We start from the raw sequence: 21,637 nt of genomic DNA, 5'->3' as shown, positions 1-21,637 counted from the left end.
GGCCGGGTGGGCGCCAATAGGAAGGCGCGTTAGCGTGGCTCGGCGCGGCGGGAGCGGTTCCCGCCGTGAGGAGGCGGGAAGGCCCGGGGCAGCTCGGCGGGTCATGTCCCGCTTTTCTTTAGCAGCCTGCAGCTCTTTTCCTTTTCTCTTTTCCTGTTCTCTGTTCATTTTCTCTTTTACGTTTCCTCAGCGACACGACTTGCTGAGCCGAGGCAGAAGGCGGTGATAAGTCACTCCCTCAAACGCCGTCCAACCCTGAGGGCTCGGTTTCCCCGCCTGCGTGTTGTGTCGCAACGGCTCCACGACAAGGGACAGCGCGGTGAGTGTGGTATCACTGTGAAAACAACTAAGAAAAAAAGAAAGAGGGAAAAAATAAAGCAAAAAAAAAAGAATTGTGAGAGAAATGAAAATATTCTAACAGTTGAACAGAAGGTTGCTTTGGAAGGAGTTGGACTCAATGATTCTTGTGGGTCCCTTCCAACTCAGGACATTCTGTGAAATGCATCATGATTTAATATAGAAGTTAAACTCTTGCTTGCTGAAGGCCAGATGGGTAAATTCATCCTATTGTTTTAAAGCAGTAACCGGGTTCCTCGTGGTGGGCAGCGGTTTGCGAGGCATCGCTGGGTAAGAGGTGTGCCTGGTCGGGAGATGTATTTCAGGGGTCTCTGATGCCCGGGGCCTTTCTGTGCAGGATCAAGAGGAGGATCCCATCTGCGGGGCAAAGACAGCCCCGTGATGTAGTAGGTACATCAGGAGGCTTGGAGTTCAAGACGTAAAAGCCACCCATGCACTTGTGAGTTTCCTTCTGACTGTGCGCAGCCCGCAGAGGAGTCTGCAAGGAAGGTAGGGAAGTCTTTGGTAACTGGTGGTGGGAACCAGGAAGAATTCAACTGGGAAAAATTGTGCTTTGTAACGAATAAAGAGAAGCCCGGGACAGCAGAATGGATTCTGGGGGGAGAGGAAGAGAAAGGAGAGGATGAGGGGCAAAGCAAGGAGGGGGGGGTATTACATCAGCTCCTGCCAAGGGTGTTGAGCAGGAGACTCCCTTTTACGCAGTATGGAATCAAAAGCTAAAAAGCGTTTTTACTTTGTACATGAAGCTGTAATCCTGCCCGCAAACAATATGTTTCTATTTCCTTCCTGTTTTGCTAGTGAGTTTCTGCAATCTAGCACTAGCTTGCTCTTTTCCTGCGCTATTTCATTTTCTCTCATCACCCCTCAAAAAAATACACAACTTTGTTGAGCCGATACCCAGGGCACACTCATCCACCGCTGCGCGAGGCTTCCCAAGGCTTTGCAGTCAAGCCAACAACCTTCCCTGTTCTCAGCCCTCTCACTATTGCCCCAATCTCAGTGCCTTTGCAGAATTTTGTCCCAAGGAGGGAGGCGCCTGAGGATGCTCCAGAGTGGCCCCCTGTGTAGATCACTTTCACGGGGAAAAGTTATGAGACAGTTTTAACCCATAACTTTAATTATTTCAGCTGAAAGTTGTATATGGGCACGATTTCAGTAAAATTTATTAGCTTTAGCGTGCTTTGTCACTACAAAAAGGTAAGAAAATTGAATCTCATTGCAAATGAAGATATGCAGAGCGTATCTTCTGCACGGGACTTTCTAGCTTGCTATCCCGCTTCCCAGCTTCCAGAACTGTCTCTCTGACGTTGCAGCTCTAAAAGTTTAATGGAACACCAGCTTTTCAGACTGAACAAGCAATGACGTATGTAAATCCTGAAAGTTGGGGGATTTCTTCTAAACTATTTTTTTTAATTGTCTCTTTCCTCTAATAGGCGTTGGCTGCTGGAAAAGTGCCAGGGGGAGGGAAGTAATAGCTCCGGAGGGCTGAGCTCCCAGCAAAATTTTTGAAATTCAGCTAGAGCTAGAAAGATCCAGTGATGTCTGTGGACCCTGTGGATACTTGTCCAGGAAACAGAGGAGAAGAAAACAAAACCTGCAGAGAAGAAGCGAAACCTGCAACACAGTATGTTTCATTTCTCCTAGATTTTAATAGAGGGAGGGGCCAGGGGAGAAAACAGCTAACACACTCCAGATGCTTTGTACTCCATTTCTGCTGTGCATCATTCTGGGACTTAAATATTTAAGGATTTAAAATTGATATTTCAAATATTGACATTTTAGCCCAGAGCTAAGAAGAAGAGGTGGGGTAGGTCCTTATCTGTCACACCGGGGGAGTCTGAGATCTCAGCAGTCAGCCAGGCTGTCCTGTTGCAGCAAGCTAGAGGGGGGCTCATGGAACCGGATGGGAAAATTCCTCTACCTGGTAGCAAAAATTAGCCCCCACTAACATCCTTGCTGCTTTAGTTGTACCATAACTCAAAGCTATGAGGAGCAGAGTGATGTTCCTCAGCAGAGCTAACTCAGAGGAGAGGCAAACAAGGCAGGAAACTTGCCTCCTGAATCAGATCTGGAGGAGATGCTCATTGGAGTTTTTGTGCCCTGCAGCTCTCTGGCTTAATATTTGGCCATGTGGAAGGCAAATTTGTGCTATTGGAAATTAGCTGCGATCCTGTCACAGGCGAGATCTCTTCTGGGCACGCTTTCATTTATTTCCAGGTGCTTTTGTACCACAGATGTGTTCTGTAGCAAGGGGGCTGGATTTCATTTTAAGGAATTGGCTTAAATGTGATGCAGATGCAGTTTGCCACCATTTCAACGGATTTGCCTGCAGTCTGAGTGCCAAGTGCAATCAGCTGAGATTCAGCCGCCTTACTAGCAAGGGTGGCCAAATAGAGCTGAAAGTAGAAGGGTCAGTTCTTATTATTTATTGATTATTAATCGGTAAGATTACTGGATTCTGAAGATCGAGGTGAGGCTTAGCACAGCCTTTTCTGAGTCGTTACAGGGGAGGAGGAGGGGGCATGCAGTCCAGGAATATGTAAGGGGATGGTGTTGAAGGGAGTAACTAGCCTGGCTGTAAGAGAAACTATTTGAGGCTGCTTCTGTGTTCAGAGGGACAGATGGCAGCAAGGTCCCTACATCCCCTCATGCTCAAGGACAGAAAAATAAACCCCTCGGCACTGGAGACAAATTCGGGTTTTAAGGAAGCACTCTATTTTGGAAGTGGAGGAAAATTCCTGTTGCTCTCATCTCTGTGACTCAGTGAATTTATTGTTCAAAGGATGGCCACTGTTTAACTAATGGTTTTGGAAGTTTTTGGAAGATTGATGTTTCAGCATAAACAGTAAGCAATTTTTTTTACAATTGTTTCAGGCCCAGAATGGCTCTTGAAGACAATCAACAACAGCAGAAGATCTCGGTTAATTTAGCAACAAAATATCCTGAAGTAGTTTTGTGTGTTGGAAAAATATGCTTTGGTGAAAAAGCAAGAAAAAAGATATCAAAAAATTCAAAACAAGATCAAAAATACACCCTTGCCTGTGCAGTGTGTGCCTTGCTGAACTCTGGAGGAGGTGTCGTAAAAGCAGAGATTGAAAATGAAAACTACAACTTAGAAAGAGATAAGATCGGACTAGATTTAGAAGAGACTTTTCGGTCTCTTCTTTTGTTTCCAGACTGGAGAGAATACCTGGACTTTGAACAGCGAGATAATTACCTTTTGATTTTTATTAAAACCTGGAGCAGTGAAAGCACAACCTCTACGAGTAGAAAACCACGTATCTGTAGCCTGAGTACTGGGTTGTACGCAAAATGTGGCACGGCACTTTCTCACATGAACTCTACCGAAGCTTTTTTGTTTCTTAAAGCAAAGCAAGATGGAGCCAGGAGAGAGCTTAGCCCAGGACCACCTACTAAAATCAGGAAGACAAGGGCTATTGAACAAGACACGGATATTATAAATAACACTGTTGCCGAGTGGTTTAATAGGGACCAACTGCGACATGGAGAGACACTGGCTTTCACAGAGTCAGGAGATGTGGAATTTAAGCACTATTCAACTGAAAAAATTTTTACTCGTGTCAGAGAGATATTACCTCAGTATATCACTGGATTTGCAAACACAGGCGGTGGGTATTTATGGATCGGTGTGGATGATGACAGCAGAGTGCAGGGATTCAGCAGTGATGAGGACCTTGCAAAATTAAATTTCTTAATCGAGTCCACTGGAAACAAATTAACCCTCTTCCATTTCTGTGGGAATGAAAGTAATCACAAGATAAGGTATGAACACAAAATCTTCAAAGTATACAGTGAGGCTGGAGACCACTGTGGCTACGTCTGCGCTGTGAAGATTCAGCCATTTACTTGCGTTGCATTTGCCGAAGATCCGGACTCGTGGCTAGTGGAAGGCAGCACCATCAGTAGACTGAAAGCAGACAAGTGGGCTGAGTGGATGACCGCTGCTGATCCAGGTCCAAAAGAGCCGGGACAATCCCTTTCCATTTTTGATATTTCTTTTTATTTTCTTGCTCCTGGCCTGGCAGTGTTGTTTGCCTTAGATCTTCTTATCTACTTTTCAGTGTTCTTTGGGGGCCTGACCAAACCAACCAGTCTGACTGCTTCAGGTCCTTGCTAAATACCTGTCTTTCTGCTGCTTACGTTCCTTATTGCTTGCTTCAGGCTGCAGCAGGCCCTGGTGACTAGCAGCTTATTAATGCCAGCGTTAGTGCCTGCTTTTGCAGCGTGAGCTCTCCATGCCTCAAGTTGACCGCTTTTGAGGTTAGACCCCAGTGCATGTGGGTTTTTTACGTAATTGCCATAGTGCATGGCAATTGCCATTTACAAATGGCCATTTGCTTTCAGGCTTAATCTATACTTTCGCTTCTGCTTTTTAGGGGCCTTCTCCGCTGCTGCTGCTGCTGCTGCCAGTCTAATAAGCTGAGAGCTATGGACAGATAAATGGATCGTTGGCCAATTCTTGGACAGTGAAAGGGATATCACTGACAGTTAGAGGTCACAACAGCAGCTAATGAGATAAGGAAACCAAGAGCAGCTCTGTGGTCCATGACCTCAGCCCGTTCTGTTGCTAATCAGCTGCTGTCCACGTGAGTTGCAAGGTTTCTGTCTATGCGTTGCATTTGTTATTTTAAAGAAGAGCAAAAAGTTTAAAACCAGCATGAGGACAGCTTGTGGCTTTTGCACTGAGGGACAGTAAATGCTCATGCTGTATCACATGTTTTTATTTCTTTTTTTTACAGATCTTTCAAAGTTTTCTGAGATCTTTAGGCTAGAGCTCAGTCTGACAGAGGGGCCACCTCTTACCAAGCCAGTTTATTCACAGCGGGGCCTTGACAATGTTGATGATCTTTGTAAGCAACTGTTTCCAGGTGGGTCTGCACATTGCATTCACTGTCTGACAGGTTTACAACATGAATCTCAAGGGTATGGTCAAGGTTAAAGATGAGTTTGAAGACATTCTTTAAACAGGTGAAAGAGATGGAAATAGTTTGCAGATCTGACAGCAGCATTGCATTCAAATGCCTGATGACCCCCTTCCCCAAGGACTGATCTTCGGCCAGCTATTGACTCGTGTACATGACGGAGCTCAGCTAGCTGAACTTCTCTGGGGACGGAGCACAGCCATGCCAACATCTTTTCGCAATCGGGTGAAAAATGGGAAAGACGGGAGGAGAAGGTCACTTGGAATCAGCCCAGTGTAAATACATAAAGCAACTGGGGCTGGGACCAGAGCAGAGAGTCTGTTGCTGGTTACAGTCCAACATTTCTGTGGTACTGCAAGATCAGCCAGGTGTCCAGGGGCTTTTGTATTGAGCCATTACTGTTTCTGTGTTTACACACCAGCTCTGCTAAACAAGGTTTGCAACAGCTGGTCCTGTGTTGGCATTTTTAGCAAAGGGACTGAGACCTAGGTAGGAGATGAGGATTGAGTTCCCTGAGGAAGTAGTCTTTGCAAAAGAATCTGGATGAAGAAGCAAAAAAGGTATATTTCAGGCAACTACGCTCTGTATTTGTAGCTTTTCACCAATATTAATTCCCACAGAATCATTTCAGGGGGCTGGATTTGCATATCTTACATACTAACCGTTTCTTCTGCTTTGCCTTGTTAGTGAGATCCCACAGCATAATATATACTCCAGAAAAACTCAGTGAAGATCTCCTCCAAGAGCATCCAACATTGGCTCCTTTAATGGCAAATCAATTGAAGCAGCTTTCTGAGGGAGTTCTGATATTTTCCAGAAGCTGGGCTGTTGAGGTCGGCTTGCCAGAAAACCAAGACATAATTTGTGATCTTCTCCTAATAGCCAAGGACAGGCCACCTATCCTCTATACAGTCTGTAAGGATTATATGTCAAAGGATTTGTTTGAATACTCAAGACGCATAGCCTGGAGGCTGAAGGAGAAATTAGTCAACACTGGGGGCTATATTCACAAATTGTGTGTAATACCAAAGCTACTGACTTTGCCTGCCACGATTAACTCTGGAAAAGAATGGGATCTGAATATTCAAGAAATGTATCCCCAAAACTACGGCCTAATCAACAGTGACAACTTGAAGGCCCTCTTGCATGCTCTCACAGTAGCTCTGCTGACTTTCAAGTCCTTTTTAAGCGACCGTGTTGGTTCTGAGTTTTTGAACCTCTTGACCATCAAACAATACCAGCTGCTGTCAGAAAATCTTCACAAAACTAGGAAGCTGTATGTTTATGGACTACCAGGAACAGGAAAAACTGTAGTAGCCCTGAACATCATAAAGAAAATAAGACTTATGCAGCAGTGCACAAAAGAGGAAGTTCTTTATGTGTGCGAGAACCAGCCTCTGAGAGATTTTGTGCAGTAAGTATTTCCTCCAATTACTCGTTTCAACATCCTCTTATTTCACCAGCATTTTTCAATAGCTGAGTACCGATTAGTATATTTGGTATGCTGTTTGGTCCACCACTGTTGCAGTGCTTGAAGTATGTAGTTGGGATGTATTTTTAGTAAGGCTCAGATTCTTTTCTCAACATCCTGAGCATCTGCTAATAAATATGATTTCAATATCATGGGCATTCACTTAGTTCTGATCAAGTATAACCGGTAGTTTGCAATGCAGAGATTGTTTTTAATCTACTTGTATCTCTTCTGTAGGCAGAAAGACATTTGCCAAGCTATGACAAGAGTAGCCTTTTTGAGGGCACGACTAAATCATGTGAAGCACGTAATAATTGATGAAGCACAGAATTTCCGAGATGAGGAAGGTGATTGGTATACCAAAGCCTTGACTCTAACTTCATCACCACATCTCCCTGAGCCCGGCTTTTTCTGGATTTTCTTGGACTACTTACAGAAAAGTCACTGCTTCTCAACTGGTCTTCCAGAAGCAAAATGGCATGATCCTGTTGAGTCACTAACCAAAGTGGTTCGTAATGCTGACAGTATCTATAGCTACCTAAAAGAAAAGATGGAAATGATTGTAAGGAACCCTACCCTAAATATTCCCAAACGACGTTTGGAAAACCTGTTATGCAAAACCACATGTGCTCACGCTGTGCAAGGCTGTATTGAAATAAAACAGCACCTAGACAAAAAGGGAATAGCAAAGTATGTGGCAAAACATTGTTGTACATATCTTAAAAAGGGTTACTCTGAGAAAGATATTGCTATTCTGTGCTACACTGATGAAGAAGTAAAAGCGTATTGGGAAATACTAGCAGCAGAAATGAAGAAGGCAAGTATATCATTAAGAAAAATGGCGGGAGGGTTAGAGAAGCGTGCTATTCTTGACAGCATCCGTCGTTTCTCTGGCTTAGAAAGCAGCATTGTGTTTGGTATTATTCCTCAATTCTTTCCATTTAAGAATGAAATTTCAAGAAATATATTGGTGTGTGTAGCATCCAGAGCTAATGTAAATCTACACTTGTTATTTGAAAACTGAGAACAGGTGACCACACAGAATCCCAACAAGGCCCTGACGGGTCAGTGATTATGTATGTTTGAAATTTTTTTACTCTTATCCGAAGTAGAAGGATTTCCTTTGTAATGGCTGCTCCTCTCTAAAAGCCCAGATGTTCTTGGGCAGCCTCTACAGTCTGTTCTAAATCAAATGCAAGGTTTCAATAAAGCAGAGAAGAGAGATACTTTGAATATCAGTAGAATTACATCATTCCCTGAAGGCTTCTTTCAAGGACTTGCAAAACCTGATGCTCGGCTTTTGACTGGTGCATTGCCAAGCGAAAGCCGCTATGCCAAGACAGGAAATCGGAAGACTTTCTGGCTTTCACCGGCTTGCTCCTATGCTCATAGTACTGCTCCAAAAAGTTACCAAGCACCATAGGCATCCAGTGTTAGAAGCCATTTTTTAAAAGACAGACTCTATTCAGATACATAGCCAAGTAAAAATGAGGCCTTCTGCCCATGTTTTAGCCAAGAAATACAAATCAATGGCTTTATACATCAGTAGTTTCCCCACTCAATTTCAGCAGCAGTCAGTACGGGTTAGAAGAACCCAGTTGCTTCAGGGAGGAGCTGTAGTGGGAGAAGGAAAACTTTGCATAACCGCCCTTGGATACCAGTGGCATTTCATGTCTTGGGTTCGGGCATGCTGGTTGGATAAGACTCTCCGAATAGCCTTAGATGCAAAGTACTTTTGAAAGACAAATTCGCAATTCCTAAAACTGCGTATCCAAAACTGAAGGCTGGTTGAAAAGAAACCACATTGTTTTCCACCACAGAATGACCCATGGTTCAGTTGGTTTGGAAGAACAGTCCGATATCCTCCCCGTGTGATTCTAAAGCACCAGTGATTTAACTGAGTGTGGTTCCAGTAAGGAGAAGATGTTGTACACAGCTGGAGTCACCACTTTTAGCTTAAAAATTCTTGCTTTTCTAACTCCAGGAAGGTAGAGGCACTTTTCTTTTTATTTTCCTTAATCAACATGGTTCCTTTCATAACCCCCAAACCTCAACACTTAATCATGCCATGCCTATCATGTGAGGCTCACTGACATGTAGTAGCATCAGAAATATTTTAATGCACTTGAATTCACATTTATACCATTGCTGAGTAAGATTATATTTACTCTATATGCTTAGATTTTTCTCCCCCCTGGGGACTGAAGCAAGGGTCTGTGATTTTTTTGTGTTGTCCATAGCATGCATAAATAACCTGTGCTTGAATGTAAATATTTACATAATAAAGGTTAATGTGAGGGCCAACTGCTGTGTTTGCTTCTTATCCCGCCTCTTCCATAAAGGAGATATTTTCAGCATCCCCTGTTGAACCACACACGGTGCCCTGGTGCGAGGCTCGGCTTAACGCACGAGTGCCACCTCCTCGTACAGCCCTTCAGGCTGACTTTGCGTGTTCCTCTGAGCAGCACTGGAGAGTTTGCAGGTGGTGAAAATTCAGCCTGTGCTCCCAGTTACTGGGGGACGATGCAAGGCTGCAAGTGGGACTTGCCTTAGATTCTCCATTTGCTTAATAAAAGCAGAACAGGAATTCCACATGGAACAAAGTAGTGAATTTTAATTATTAAGAGTTCATCCACCATCCTCACGCTTTGGCACACCACTTAAGGCTGTTTAAAAATACCATAAATGAACAAAAAAGCACACAGCTAAAACCCAACCTATTTTCTGACTACAGGATAGAAGGCGTTTAACCCTCCCTGTTCCACCACTGCTAAAAATTCCCGAAGTACCAGGAGCTGTAGATGGTTGCAGAACAGATTTCAGCTCAGTGGAGTTTCCTTCCAACAGCCCCCCGGCACATTTCCAACACAACCGACTCTCATACAGCTGGGCCTGGAAGCTTTCATCATTATCAGCTGAATGGGGGCAAAGAAAGGAGTTACACCATCTGGGAATTACTCAGATGGACACTTCCCAGATTTCCCAGGCAACTGTCCCCCTTTTCCTCACACAGTTTCCGACCCTCCAAAGTTGTCCCTAAACTATTCCACGCCTTGACAGTGGCACTAGATTTTCCTCACGGTTCTCACTTTTCCACGTTTCCCAGTAGCATTTTTTTTTCCCCGCATTCAGCCTGTTTTGATGCTTTTCATTTCCTCACGCCCGAGAGAGAGGTTTGATCAGCCCATAATCCATGCACTTTGTGAGGCAATCACGTGCTACGTTAATGATGTGCTGCTTCTTGGGGTCATCTTCTTGCTTGCCGATGTACGTCAGGATTTCCAGGAGCTCCGTCTCCACCAGCTTCTTCGCCAGCTCTTTGTCAGCGCTGATTAAGTTGAAAGCGATGACCAGTCCTCGGTGCTGCACTTCCATGTTATCGTGCAAGCAGAGCCTCTGCAGGATTTCAAGCCATTGGGTGGTCTCCAAGGGAGAGAGAGATCATTAGTACTGATCCGAAGAATACCTCAACCAAGAATGAGAGTTTGGCAAGGCCTTTCTCAGCAGAAGGAAGCACAGGGACTCACCTCTTCGCTCTCATGTCAGGTGTGGTTATTTGATTCTGTCACTAAGGAAACCTGACTCCAAACTTTTGAACCCAGTTTTTGTTACACTAAAGTCAGAAGCTTTCGTGGCACTAGCACCACATGAAACACATTTCATGTTTAGGCTGCTGCATAATCTCTGTGCAGAGAATCTGATCAGAGCACTGACGCAGCTGAGATGACCAGAAGCAGACTACCCACTCCCCCCACTGATTTTCCTGAGCCCCTCCTTTGGCTTGATTAATCATTTTTATTCTAACAAGCCCCAGTGTGCAACACAACAGGGTTCGTGCATTCTCAACCATCGCTCTTCACAGATATTCAGCTATGCAAGGTCTGAGCTCTCAGCACCTACAGATCTGTGCAGGGAATGGAGATGTTTTGGGATCTGTAAAGCTCCATAGGTTATCTATCAAGCTCTTCTCATTTCTGATTGAAACAAGGTTTGCATGTCAGGTTATTTATCAAAAGCTTTAAGGGCCTATAGAATAATATCCTGCATTCCTAACCTTGCTTGACAGTTAGCATCCGGGACGCAGGTTGAGAAATGGCTATACAGAAATGTTTCAGCTCTGAGATGAAGTCTGGTATAAGGCAGGCTGGCTTACTTTGTGCAGGGATGGACTAGGAGCATGCAGACCCAGGTCTCCCCTTCACCACTAAGTTCCTCGCTATCAAACCGATGGACTACATCTTCCTTTTGAGAGGCGTTTTTATGACTGAGCCAGGCCCCTTCAAGGGTATGTCTGCACTGCCAAAAATCAGATTTATGGTCTTACCACTTCAGTCATCTTAGAGCAGAGTTTCTTTTGTGCTGCTGTAAGCATGGCCAGGGCTCCTGCCGCTGCAACCTGGACCTTCTCATCATCCTCACCACACAGTAACACCACCAGCTTCAGCCGGTCATTTCCATCAGCCACAAACCGCTCTTGAACCTAAAAAAAAGAAAACAAACAAAAACACACAACCCATGATATCCAGAGATAACACATTTAGGAATGACTCATCACAGTGGCTCATGAACCGGTGCACGCAGTCAAGTCCGAGACGCCCAGCGCGTTACCTCCTTGTTGACCACCAGGTTGCACATGCACTCTGTGGCTGCCTGTCGAAGTTGGTCGTGATTCTCAAACATGTAGTTTTCAATATCTGGCAGGGCCCTCTCTTTGATTATCTTCATCCTGTGTTGAAGAGCAGCCAAATAAAATACATCATAGGACAAGCAATAACCAACTTATAAAATATTAACAACAGACAGGGGAGGCCTTGAAACAAATCGGTGTCTGCAGCACTGGAGGTCATGACATGTGGTTCATTCTTAATCTAATGCAGATTAGGTTCATGTCTTTCCTCTTTCTAGAGGAAAAATGTGCCACTCTCCTCTTCCTGGCTATTTTATTAATCTTTTAGTTCTGAGACCTTGGTAGCTCTGCCCATGGTAGCTCAAACTGACCAGGCTTCATAGTCCTACAAGAAAAGTGCTGAACTGAAATTCACATTCACTCCTGGGGAAGAAAGAAGGTCAAAAAGCAGTTAAACTCACCTAAGTTTATCACTTCTTCCTGAAAAGTTAGTGAGACCTAACAGAGCCTCGTAATTCTGGAGGCCGTCTCTCTCTGTGTTCAGCAGGCTGACGAGGGGCCTCACCACCTCGTACACCTAAGAAGAGAAGGCATGTCACTGCTCTTCCAGCTCACGGATCTTGGCAATTTTCATTTGCTAAAGAAATCATCAAGATTATTTTTTTAAAAAAATTCTTTTTTTTTTTTTTTTTAAGCTTACCCTCTCCCCTGGGAATGCCATGTCTGGACTGGAGATAGCAGCAATTTTCGCCAGAGCATGAGAAGCCTTTATCTTGCCAACTTCTGTGCCTTCCACAGCCAGAGGTATCAGGGCCTAGTGACACACAGGAAAGCATTCAGTGCCTCTGAGAAGATTTACAGGATGGACTTAATATACCAAAATAAGTTTAAAACATCCTAAAGATGTATCTGTTGAAGAAACGGGTTTGGACTGTAGCCCACCGTGATGTCTTGCTTTTGTTCTCAGGTAGGCACCACACCGGAGCTTGTAGCTCACACACAGTTGTTTCAAGAAGATTGCTTCATTGGAGGCTTGCAGGGAGAGGACTGGAGCATCAGTCTGGGCCCCAGGGGCTACCAAGACAGCTCAGGCTTTTCTGCCACATTCCCTCACCGTAGACACATTGCAGGCTCCCAACAGACATTAACTGCACATCAGGTTGGGCTGCAAACAAAAGTAATCACCTTTCCACCGCCTTGAGCGACAATGGTCCCGCGGTCCTTGGGGTCTTCACACAAGGCCAGAAACACCCTGCAGAAGCACAGCATCACTTAGTGAAACAGCCACATGGGAAGGCAATAACCCACATCCCTCAAGGGAAGGGAGCTAAAGCTTTGCAGGGGTGCCAGATCCACCAGGTAAATTCCAGTGCCCACAGCACTGTAGGAGGAAGCAAAAAATGGCACAGTAAGAAGTTTCCAGGCCTGTAAGATGAACTCTATTCCAGCCAAAACCAGTACAGAGGACTAGAAATTCAAAATGCATCGTAGCAAGGCAGCCCTGTAAGCCAGCGTCAAAGTCAGAACATGGATTTTTATAATATAGCTTAAGAAAAGCTTTGGGTTTAAATCTTTCCTCCCTTTCATCTCACCCCCATAGGCAGAACGCATCACCCCACGAAGCAAGGAGCCAGCCCAGGCACCCATCTCAGTGGCACATGGGCTGGCCAGCACTCCCAGCTCCCACGAGAGCAATGAAGGCACCTGGCGATGAGCTCCTTGCTCTGGTCCGTCAGTATGGCACTGTCCGCCTTCACCATGCAGGCTAAGGCGGAGACGACGCCAGCTTTCAGCAACCGTTTCACCCGCTTCACCACAAAGTCCTTCTTGTCCTGAGGGGGGACATTGGAAAGGGATTAGCCCCTTTGCATCCTGCTGACTACAGCCAAGCCTGGTTGGAGAGCAAAGCAATTTCAGCCTCAGAGACAGGAGACCCGAGATCTGTGACAATGGATACACCAAAGAAAAGTCTTCAGATCCAAGCATCTCCTCCCCGACTGTAGACAACCTACCTTCGGATGCTCCTCAGGCACGTGCTGCTTGGAGAATTTTGCCAGTTGCACCAGCTCTGGGACCAGCTCCTTGGTATCATAGCTGTTGGTACAGTTCACCAGCGCAGAAGCCACAGAATACAAGATAGTCTTGTCGCTTGTCTGCACAGAAGAAAAGCCTATGTGAGGGTGAGGACACAGCAAGGAAACAGGTCCCTTAACAGTGCCATTGTGGTGGTTTGCACTAGCTGAAGCGTTCCTAGGCTCATCCCCAGCTTTATAGCCCAGGGCAGGGAAAAACAAAAGTCTTTATGGTCAAACAGGCTGCTTGACAGCATCTGATGCTGTCAACACCTTGATGTCCTTGGTTTTCATGCAGTTGCTGACAGTAAAGGTAAGATCAACCTTCCTCAGCCTTGGGAGAAGAGCAGGATGATAACGACCTTGAGGTGTCTCCATGGCACAGGCACCTCCTGCCTGGGAGGACAGTGTTGGGCTGCCCAGTGGAGAGCTGGGAGAACTTAATGCTACCAGAGGAATGAGGGAATAAGGTAAGAAGATAGACCTTGGCTAATTCAAACATAGCTTGCAGGGCTGGCTCATCTTCAACAAAGTCATCTTTCACATCTGCATCGAAGGTTAGATATGCCAGCCCTTCCACAGCCCATTTCCTGGTGCGGGCATCAATGCTGGTGTTACACAACCATCTGGAAGAGAGAAAAACATCCACATTTATCTCGAGAGCCAGGACTAATCTCTCTGGGAGAAGAGGGAGGGAAAACAGACATGGAGATGGTTTCAGGCCCAAACATGTACTGAGATTCTGCTGCAGCTCCTAAAGACTGTGGATGCTTCCCTTGAGACATGACCTTCCTCCCATGGCCCAACTTGAGGGATCTAAATGCTGCAGGGAAAGACAGACCAGGACAGCTACTCAAAACTGCTTTGCCTTCACCATCACATGAAACACATGATGCCCTGCTAGCCAGTGATCACCCATTCAGTCACTTCCTAACTTCATCCCACCTCCTTGGTTACTCCACCTGGTAAATTCGCCTTCAAAAGGTACTTGTGTATATTCTAGATAGCACTTGATTAGGCTGTACCGTTCTGGCAAAGAGGGAGACACCGTGCCTGGTGTCTCACATGGGAAGGGAGGGAGGGAGAAGCCTTATCTGGATACTGAGGCAGGAGTTACATAGGGTTGCTTGAGGCAAGAAGAGCTCCAGGTCCCAGTGCAATGGCTCTGGGGACACTGTCAGCTGTCAGGCAGCAACAGTAAATGAAGGCAATGCATGGGCAGGATCTCTGGGAAAAGGAGCACATTGTATTTTGCAAAGTATGGAACAATGGAAGAAAAAAAAAAAGTAAAATCACTCACTTTCGGCACTGCTTGGCTAACTTTTCAGTGGACCCCTCAGCAAACTGCCGCAGTCCATAATCTGTACCTCCTGCTGAGCCCAGCTTGCAGAGACCCTGACAAGGATGAAGAGGATACACCAGTGAGAAAGGTTCATTAATCATCTAGTATTGCTGGCCCAGATCAGCCTAATCCCATATCTAAAGTTTGAATTCAGTTCTAACAAAGAGGAAGCATTCTAATACCCAGTAGATCGTTCCGCTTGTAGCGCTGCAAAGTAAGGTTCTGTGCTCTTACTGGATGTCTTCAGTGGAAGACTAACCAGTTTTGCCTTCAAAGTTACCAATAATCCATGGGCTCTCCTGGTCTGCCATCTCCCCCTTCCTTGTAGGGGGAAGCACCATAAACCATTCCCTGGCTGAGGTGAGTGAACCCAGCATGTTCCCAGGACCTCCCCCCTCTCCCAAGTCTGGGGTTAAGCTGGGGAGTGTGGCAGGTGAGAGAGGCAGGGGCCGCCATCCTTACCACCAGCGCTCGGATTTTGATCTTCTCATTCTTGGTCTTCTTGTAGATCTCCTTCAGGAGCGTCACCCCATTGGAGATGATGAAGGTGGCCCGGCTCAGCTTGGTGGAGGCATGGATGAGGGCTTCCACAGCCACCAGCTGGTCAATCTCCCTCTCGGACCCACACAGGGCAACCATCATCTCCATGATTCCCTTCATGCCAAGCAGCTTGTTGCCTAAGTCAAAGGGCCCTTGCAGAACTCCAGAGACCATCTGGATGGCATGGAGTGTCTTATCCATGTCCTGTGGGTCAATTTTGCTCCTGCATGGGATAGAGGGAGTCAGCATGTGGAACAGTAGTTGCTTACAGTTCTCATTCCCTTGAGCAGGGAATGTCCTCCCTCAGACTGGGAACTGAGCTCCACTGCTGAAATATACAGGTATTTGGGACACAGCTGAGCCCAAATTCATGCAAAGGCTGTGATCCAGCAGGTAGAAGTATAATGTGAGGATCTGAGGATCCCAGCTGAAGGATCCAGCCAGATCTCAAACAAATCATTATCTCCCAGGGCCTCAATTTGGCATTTAAGTGGATTGCAAGTACCTCATCTCATTCTTAAGACCTCCTGCTTCCATGCCTCTGGGCCAGCTCAGCCCCAGTAAGCCAGCCCCGACTCACTTGATGTACTCCTCGCAGATCACCCGGTAGTTGTCACGCTCCGGGTCACAGCGCAGGTCATCGTAGAGTTTATTTAGGAGGACGGAGGCAGTCAGCTGGGTGTTCTCTGTCAGCGGCAGGCAGTCAGGCATCTCAGGAATCTGGCCCACCACTTTCAGTATCTTTTTTAAGCCTGGAAACAATGGAGAGATATGGCTGTTAGAGAGGAGAGGATCAGTACAACACTCAAGATACTATTTGTTGGTTTCTTGCAGTAAAACAGCTAGCTTGGACAGTTTTCAGTTACTTTGCAGCCTAATCACATAAGCCTTGAACAAAGAAGGCACTTGGATATTTACTGGGGAGGAGCTTCTGCTGGTGAGATTGCAGGTTTGCAGCATCAGGCTTTTATCCAGCTCTCGGAGCGAGATATGCAAAACTGCATTTGGTCCCTGGCTGGATCAGCTATTTTTGTCAGGAGGCATTAAAGCTACTGACCTCCGAGGCCGGAGGCTTTGCCTCAGGAAAAGTCAGCAGATTTCAAGTGATTCTGGATGTCTTAACCATCCTTTTGCTAAAGTGTTATTAAATAACTTCCACCAAAATGGTAACACACATATGCATTGGAATTAGTACAAAAACACACCCCACACAAATCCCTCACCCCCTTCCAGTTTCAGAAATGGCCAGTTTAAGGATCCAGCAAGCTCAGCAGGTGCTCATCTCATCCTGTCTAAGCTAGGCAATTTATCCAAGCCAAATCCTCCTAACATTAGCAAATACATTGGAAAAAACTAACCAGAGAAGTTAAGTCAGTCCTTCAGAAACTGAAAAATTCTTGTTCTCATACACAGTTTTTTTCTCTTAATCTTAATACTGTTTCCTGCTAATAAGTTTAACTTTGCTCCAGGCTTGCATGCACCAAAAAAAGCCAGAGAAGATTCAGGCAAGAATACACAGCTCCACATCTCCCAAACCATCTCCCAGAACAGAACGGAGGGGAAGGACTCACCGTTGTCGATGACAAAGGTGGTCCTGCTGTTGTCATGGTCTTTCAGGTCCTTCCTTGGTATATTCTTGTTGAGGAGGTTGAGAGCCCGGTCTCGCCCTTGCCCAGATACATTCTTACTGACCAGCATATCCAGCAAACGCATTGTGATCATCCTCAAATCTTTTTTAGTATCTAAACCAAAGCAAGACAGTAGCAGCCAGTTGCAAAAAATTATCTTCGAAAGCAGGTGAACCCAGTGAAAACCATTCAAAGCCATTGTGTGGCTGGAACACAGGTATGTGAGATAACACCATGAGGATAAGAGCTGTGTGCAGGTTGTGATCCTGGACAGCTGAAGGGTAAAGTCCCCACTTCACTAAGGAATAAGGGGGACATCCCAGGAGCAGAGTCCTCCCTGCTCGCCCCGCTTCTCCTCCAGCAAGACTGAAGGACCACCAGGCCGTGCACCGTTACCTAGCACTACAGCCTCCTCCTTCCCGTGATGCTCCTCTTTCCCCTGGCCCAGCAAGCAGTCAGTGATGCTCTGCAGGAGGTTGCAGACGGCCAGGGAGATTTCTTCATTGTCTACTGACATCCACATACAAATGTTGTCAATGCCCAGGTAATGGAGAATGGCGGTGGCCTGGCCCCAGAAAGGAGAGAGCAGGGCAGCCGTTAGTGCAGGGTAGGAGCCTTTCCTTCCTGCATGCTTTAGAAAGGTGAGGCTCAGCTTGTACAAAGAACGTATTTACCTGGGTGAATCTCGAGTCAATACTGGGCAGAGTTTTGCGTTTCATCCTTATTTTTATTTGTAATAAGACAACTCCTAAAATCCAGAGTTGCCAGTAATGCAACAGACTATTTCCAATGAGGATGCTGAGATGAGCGTGGCTGGGTTTGGAAGAGGCGCTCGGGCAAGGTTGTTAACAAAGAGCCTGTTTGGTGCACAAGCCCCATCCTGGCTGCGAGCAAAGCCAGTGTCATCACGCAGCCTGTCCCCGTGCACGGTGGCACAACAGTAATTCTCAGGAGGCACGTCCAGAAACACGGACCTAGCGGGCTTTGCAGAACAGCCTTTTTGCATATGACAACAGTTCGTGTTTCAGAAAAAGAAAATAGGTCTCCACTGGATTTTTATCCAGTAGATTTTATTTTTGTTGCGTTGTAGTTCCCCCACTCCTTTGCGCCGTTACACTGACACACATTTGCACATGTCCATGTCCTGCTCCCAACCACATAACATAGACAGGGCTTCTTATGAGCCATTTTAAACTATATAAAAACTGTCTTGGTGTAGAGTAAGATATTAGCTGGCTGAGAGACTCCTGGGACTTGCCTTGGGACCCTTTCCAGGAATCTTAACGTTCTTGTAGGTCCTCCCTGCTTTCCTTCATCTAAGCCTCGGACAAAAAACTTTCCCAAAGTTTCTTATTTGTTGCTTTTCTGAGACCTGTGATGAAGGACATGGATTTGACCCAGCCATGCTCACCACAGCTTATGCGGTAACAACTCACCCTAAGTTCTCTTTCACCAGCAGTCATGAAGGCACCATAGGAACACGTACGGCTTTGACCCCAGAGATGAGGAGCACAGTAACAGGGGCAGTTTCAATAGTCTGCGTTAACACCACTTGCTTTATTTGTATTTTTTCCCCAGAATTAAAAATTTTATTAGTAGGATTTAATTCTTTCCCACTGCTCAAAACCATCGTGAACTATTGCAATTTTTCACTCCCCCAGGTGCAAGGCAATAGTGGTGAAAGTCTCGAGCACCCCGTTACTTACCCGAGCCTTATGTCCTGTGCACATGCCCGAAAGCGTCCGCACGGCTGCCAGGATCAGCTCAGCATTTTTGGTTTCTATCAGCTGCAGCAGCAAGCTGACCCCGTTGTTTTGGAAAATCCTCTCGGCACCTGCTTCTTCCCGCCCCAGGACTATGAGGTTGTTTGCAGCCTGGGTGGGAGACAGAAGAACGAGGGGTCAGCGATACAGCCCTGCCGGCAGCCTCCAAAACACATCCCTGCAGCTCTGGGATGTCCCGGTGGGAGCGCGGGGTGGCCATCTCCTGACGGATGCAGCGGACCAGCTCTGACCCCACCAGGCAGTTTCGCCAGGTGCATCGGGGGATTGGCTTCCCTCTGCCCAAGAAAAGCGGGTCACTGCTTGGAGGGACACATGGGGAAGGTGGCGGAGGTGGGCCTGAGCAGAAATCCAGTCTGATCCCACCTTTGGAATTTTGGGAGGTTGGTCCACCCTCCCTTGGCACAGAGGTGATGCCTTTTTGGGGCATTTCCCCTCTCGGTTGTCTCTGAGTGCAGTTCATCTCCCAGCTCCTTATCTTGTCCTCCATCCAGGGGAGGTGGGGCAGGGAACGCAGCCTTCTCCTCCTCGGTGCAGCCTCTGACATTAAACAACAGCAATTTATCCTGTCCAGTCCAGGACAATTCTCACCTTTTCTCGCTTTTCTTTCTCGCTGTTCTCATCCAGCAGGATTTCAAACATCTTCTGCACCCTCATGTCCGTAGAGAACTGAATGCGCAGCTGGGCCAACAGAGAGTTCATCAGAGGGAGAAAATCAAGGAGCAATTTTCCTTTATCATTTCAAGGACACCACAGACCCTCAAACCACAGACAATCTAAGCTGAATAACAAAATAGGTATCGCTTCTCAGAGAGCACCAATTACCCATCTCAGACTCATCGGTATGGGCAGAGCCAGCCCTAAGCCATCATCTCCAAGACCTCACAGTACCTAGTGATGCAGGGACTTCTTCACAGCACCCATGTAAAGGTAACCAAATCGAAGTGGTGCCTGCCAGACCCAGACCAAAGCTGGTCCAGTTCCTGCCAGGACCTTACCAAGACCTTCAGGACCAGGCCAGCCTCAGGACTGAGCTGCCGTGCTTTTCAATTTGACCATTCAGTCTGATCCTCAAATATACATGTGCCAAGTATGAACTTCAGTTAATGGAGCCTATTTATCCCTCTACATTGTTATGAGTTTCCAGTAAGGCCAACAATCCATCAGTGTAACCCAGAGCAAGGTCTTCCCACAGCTGGGCTGTGAACCTGGGACTGCTCCCCAGCATTTACCTTCTCCTGGATGTTGGCCCCCAGTCGCCTCAGGGTCTCCTGGAAGTTTTTGTTGCGGGGTTCGATGGTGGCACATTTCTGAGCATCTTTGAACGCTTGGTCCAATTTCCCCAATTTTTCCAGAGCTTGGCTGCGCCGGTACAAGGCTTTGATATCCGAAGCATTGATGTCAATAGCTGGGAAAGTGATCCAAAACACCAGGCATCAGAGTTTGCTTCTTGGAAATCCTCTGTGTAAACTGTGATTTGCTTGAATTGATTGATTGATTTGATTGTAAGTGAATTGGTACCTGATCAGCATCAATTGCACTGACACACCAAATGGGTGCATCTTCTTTTGTACCTTCTCCATTAATTCCCTTATGGTCTCAGCACTTGGGTGTTAGTGGACATCAAGGAATAAGACCACAGTGCCCCATAAGCAGATGTGAGAGCAGGCTGGAGCAAGCATACCCAGAAACGCAGCTCTCCCGTCTCAAAACAGCCCTCTCCTTACCTCTAGATGCATCCGAGGCTGCCTTGACGTATTCCTCCTGTTAAACCAGAAGGGAGCGATTCGTTAGCAGTGGAATAGCAGGGCACGTCCCCATTGCTGATGCACTGTGACCTCTCTGTTCCCACTTACTAACAGGACACCCCAGTGAAACCAGCAGCAGCCTACAGAAGGAAAGATGGGGGCTTCGGTACCTTTTAATCACTGAGAGAGGAGAGAGGGGAGAGAGGGGAAGGTCTGTAATAGAGGTGAGACAACATACGCTGATGGTGATGCAGCAACAGCAGCGATGGGAGAGGGGATGCTCCCAGCAGCCTGTCTGCATTTTGTTCTGGGTTGGTGTCACTTCTCCCACATTAGTGAAAATTCAGGAACATGCAAGCAATCTGCTAAAATCCCACAGCAGGTCATTACAAGATGACTGCTTGAGACAGTTTTGGTACAGATATTAATAACTTTTTGTTTTGCTAAATATCTACGTCTGCTTCTCTTGTGCCGTGACAGACAGCAAGGGCGATGGCTCTGCACCCCAACCTGTGGCTTACAGAGCTCTCCCGTAAGCGCGGAGCGGGTTGGCTGCCAAAAGCTTTTGCTTTAAAGTGATTAAGTGGGACAGTCTCTGAGCTGAACCGGTGGGCTCAGCCCCATCAGGATTGAAGCAGGGAGGCAGCTTTACAGCTGCAGGACAAGCCCAGAACAAATAATTTCAGATCAGTTTGCAAACACCCTATTCAATAAATGGACAAACCACACAGTCCACGGGTGGTGAGCGCCCTTGGCTGCCTCCTTGCTCTTCTTTCCCTAAGCAATGCCCAGGCAAGCCGGGAGCTCTTCTCACCTTTTTGAGGAAACACGCTGCCCTGTTCCTGTACAGCACTGCCTGCAGCGCCTTGTCCTTGTTGAGCTTTATGGCTTGAGTGTAGCTTTGCACAGCTTTCTCATAGTCGCTGGCCTGAAAATATTTGTTGCCCTCCTCTTTCAGCTGGATGGGATCCTCCATCTGAAAAGCTTTAAGGAAAAAACATCAATTTGTGTCCCATTTTCAGCTGCCTGTGTCACCAGGGTCGCTCGCCTACTCCATCAAGCTGAGCTTCACCATGAGACAAGCATATAATTAACACACACATTAATAAAAGCAGCTTACCAGGCTGA

At 46.5% G+C, this 21,637-nt stretch overlaps 2 protein-coding genes across 3 annotated transcripts; one reads left to right on the top strand and one right to left on the bottom strand.

Moving 5' to 3' along the window:
- The first annotated feature begins 793 nt into the window (after nucleotides 1–793).
- On the top strand, nucleotides 794–8,964 carry LOC309597978 (schlafen family member 13-like). The gene is made up of 6 exons (XM_082328036.1): nucleotides 794–846; nucleotides 1,791–1,981; nucleotides 3,232–4,331; nucleotides 5,118–5,246; nucleotides 5,988–6,714; nucleotides 7,009–8,964. Exons 2-6 carry the CDS (start codon nucleotides 1,896–1,898, stop codon nucleotides 7,793–7,795), a joined length of 2,829 nt encoding a protein of 942 aa, XP_082184162.1. The 5' UTR covers nucleotides 794–846; nucleotides 1,791–1,895; the 3' UTR covers nucleotides 7,796–8,964.
- A 401-nt stretch (nucleotides 8,965–9,365) lies between these two features.
- Nucleotides 9,366–21,485, bottom strand: UNC45B (unc-45 myosin chaperone B; the record flags this gene model as incomplete). Of its 2 annotated transcripts, XM_082328661.1 has the most annotated exons (19): nucleotides 9,366–10,194; nucleotides 11,096–11,251; nucleotides 11,380–11,497; nucleotides 11,860–11,975; nucleotides 12,099–12,212; nucleotides 12,584–12,650; nucleotides 13,103–13,230; nucleotides 13,411–13,551; nucleotides 13,955–14,096; nucleotides 14,771–14,865; nucleotides 15,275–15,575; nucleotides 15,933–16,104; nucleotides 16,924–17,094; nucleotides 17,377–17,545; nucleotides 18,687–18,854; nucleotides 19,353–19,442; nucleotides 19,994–20,169; nucleotides 20,489–20,525; nucleotides 21,324–21,485. In XM_082328661.1, 19 exons carry the CDS (start codon nucleotides 21,483–21,485, stop codon nucleotides 9,928–9,930), a joined length of 2,790 nt encoding a protein of 929 aa, XP_082184787.1. In that variant the 3' UTR covers nucleotides 9,366–9,927. The 2 variants fall into 2 exon arrangements, with proteins under 2 accessions (XP_082184787.1, XP_082184788.1); XM_082328662.1 differs by lacking the exons at nucleotides 13,955–14,096; nucleotides 14,771–14,865.
- Nucleotides 21,486–21,637: the final 152 nt, after the last annotated feature.

Source organism: Platalea leucorodia (assembly GCF_965183815.1).
Source record: "Platalea leucorodia genome assembly, chromosome: 16".
Classification (NCBI taxonomy): domain Eukaryota; kingdom Metazoa; phylum Chordata; class Aves; order Pelecaniformes; family Threskiornithidae; genus Platalea; species Platalea leucorodia.
This window is presented reverse-complemented; position numbering and strand designations above follow the sequence as displayed.

What these genes read in the sequence shown, in the direction of transcription:
- LOC309597978 (XM_082328036.1), top strand. Translation starts at nt 1,896, where the DNA reads ATGTCTGTGGACCCTGTGGATACTTGTCCAGGAAACAGAGGAGAAGAA. An exon ending in TTGTAAGCAACTGTTTCCAG is followed by an intron (nt 5,247 to 5,987) that starts GTGGGTCTGCAC and finishes TTGCCTTGTTAG; the next exon opens with TGAGATCCCACAGCATAATA. An exon ending in CCTCTGAGAGATTTTGTGCA is followed by an intron (nt 6,715 to 7,008) that starts GTAAGTATTTCC and finishes TCTCTTCTGTAG; the next exon opens with GCAGAAAGACATTTGCCAAG.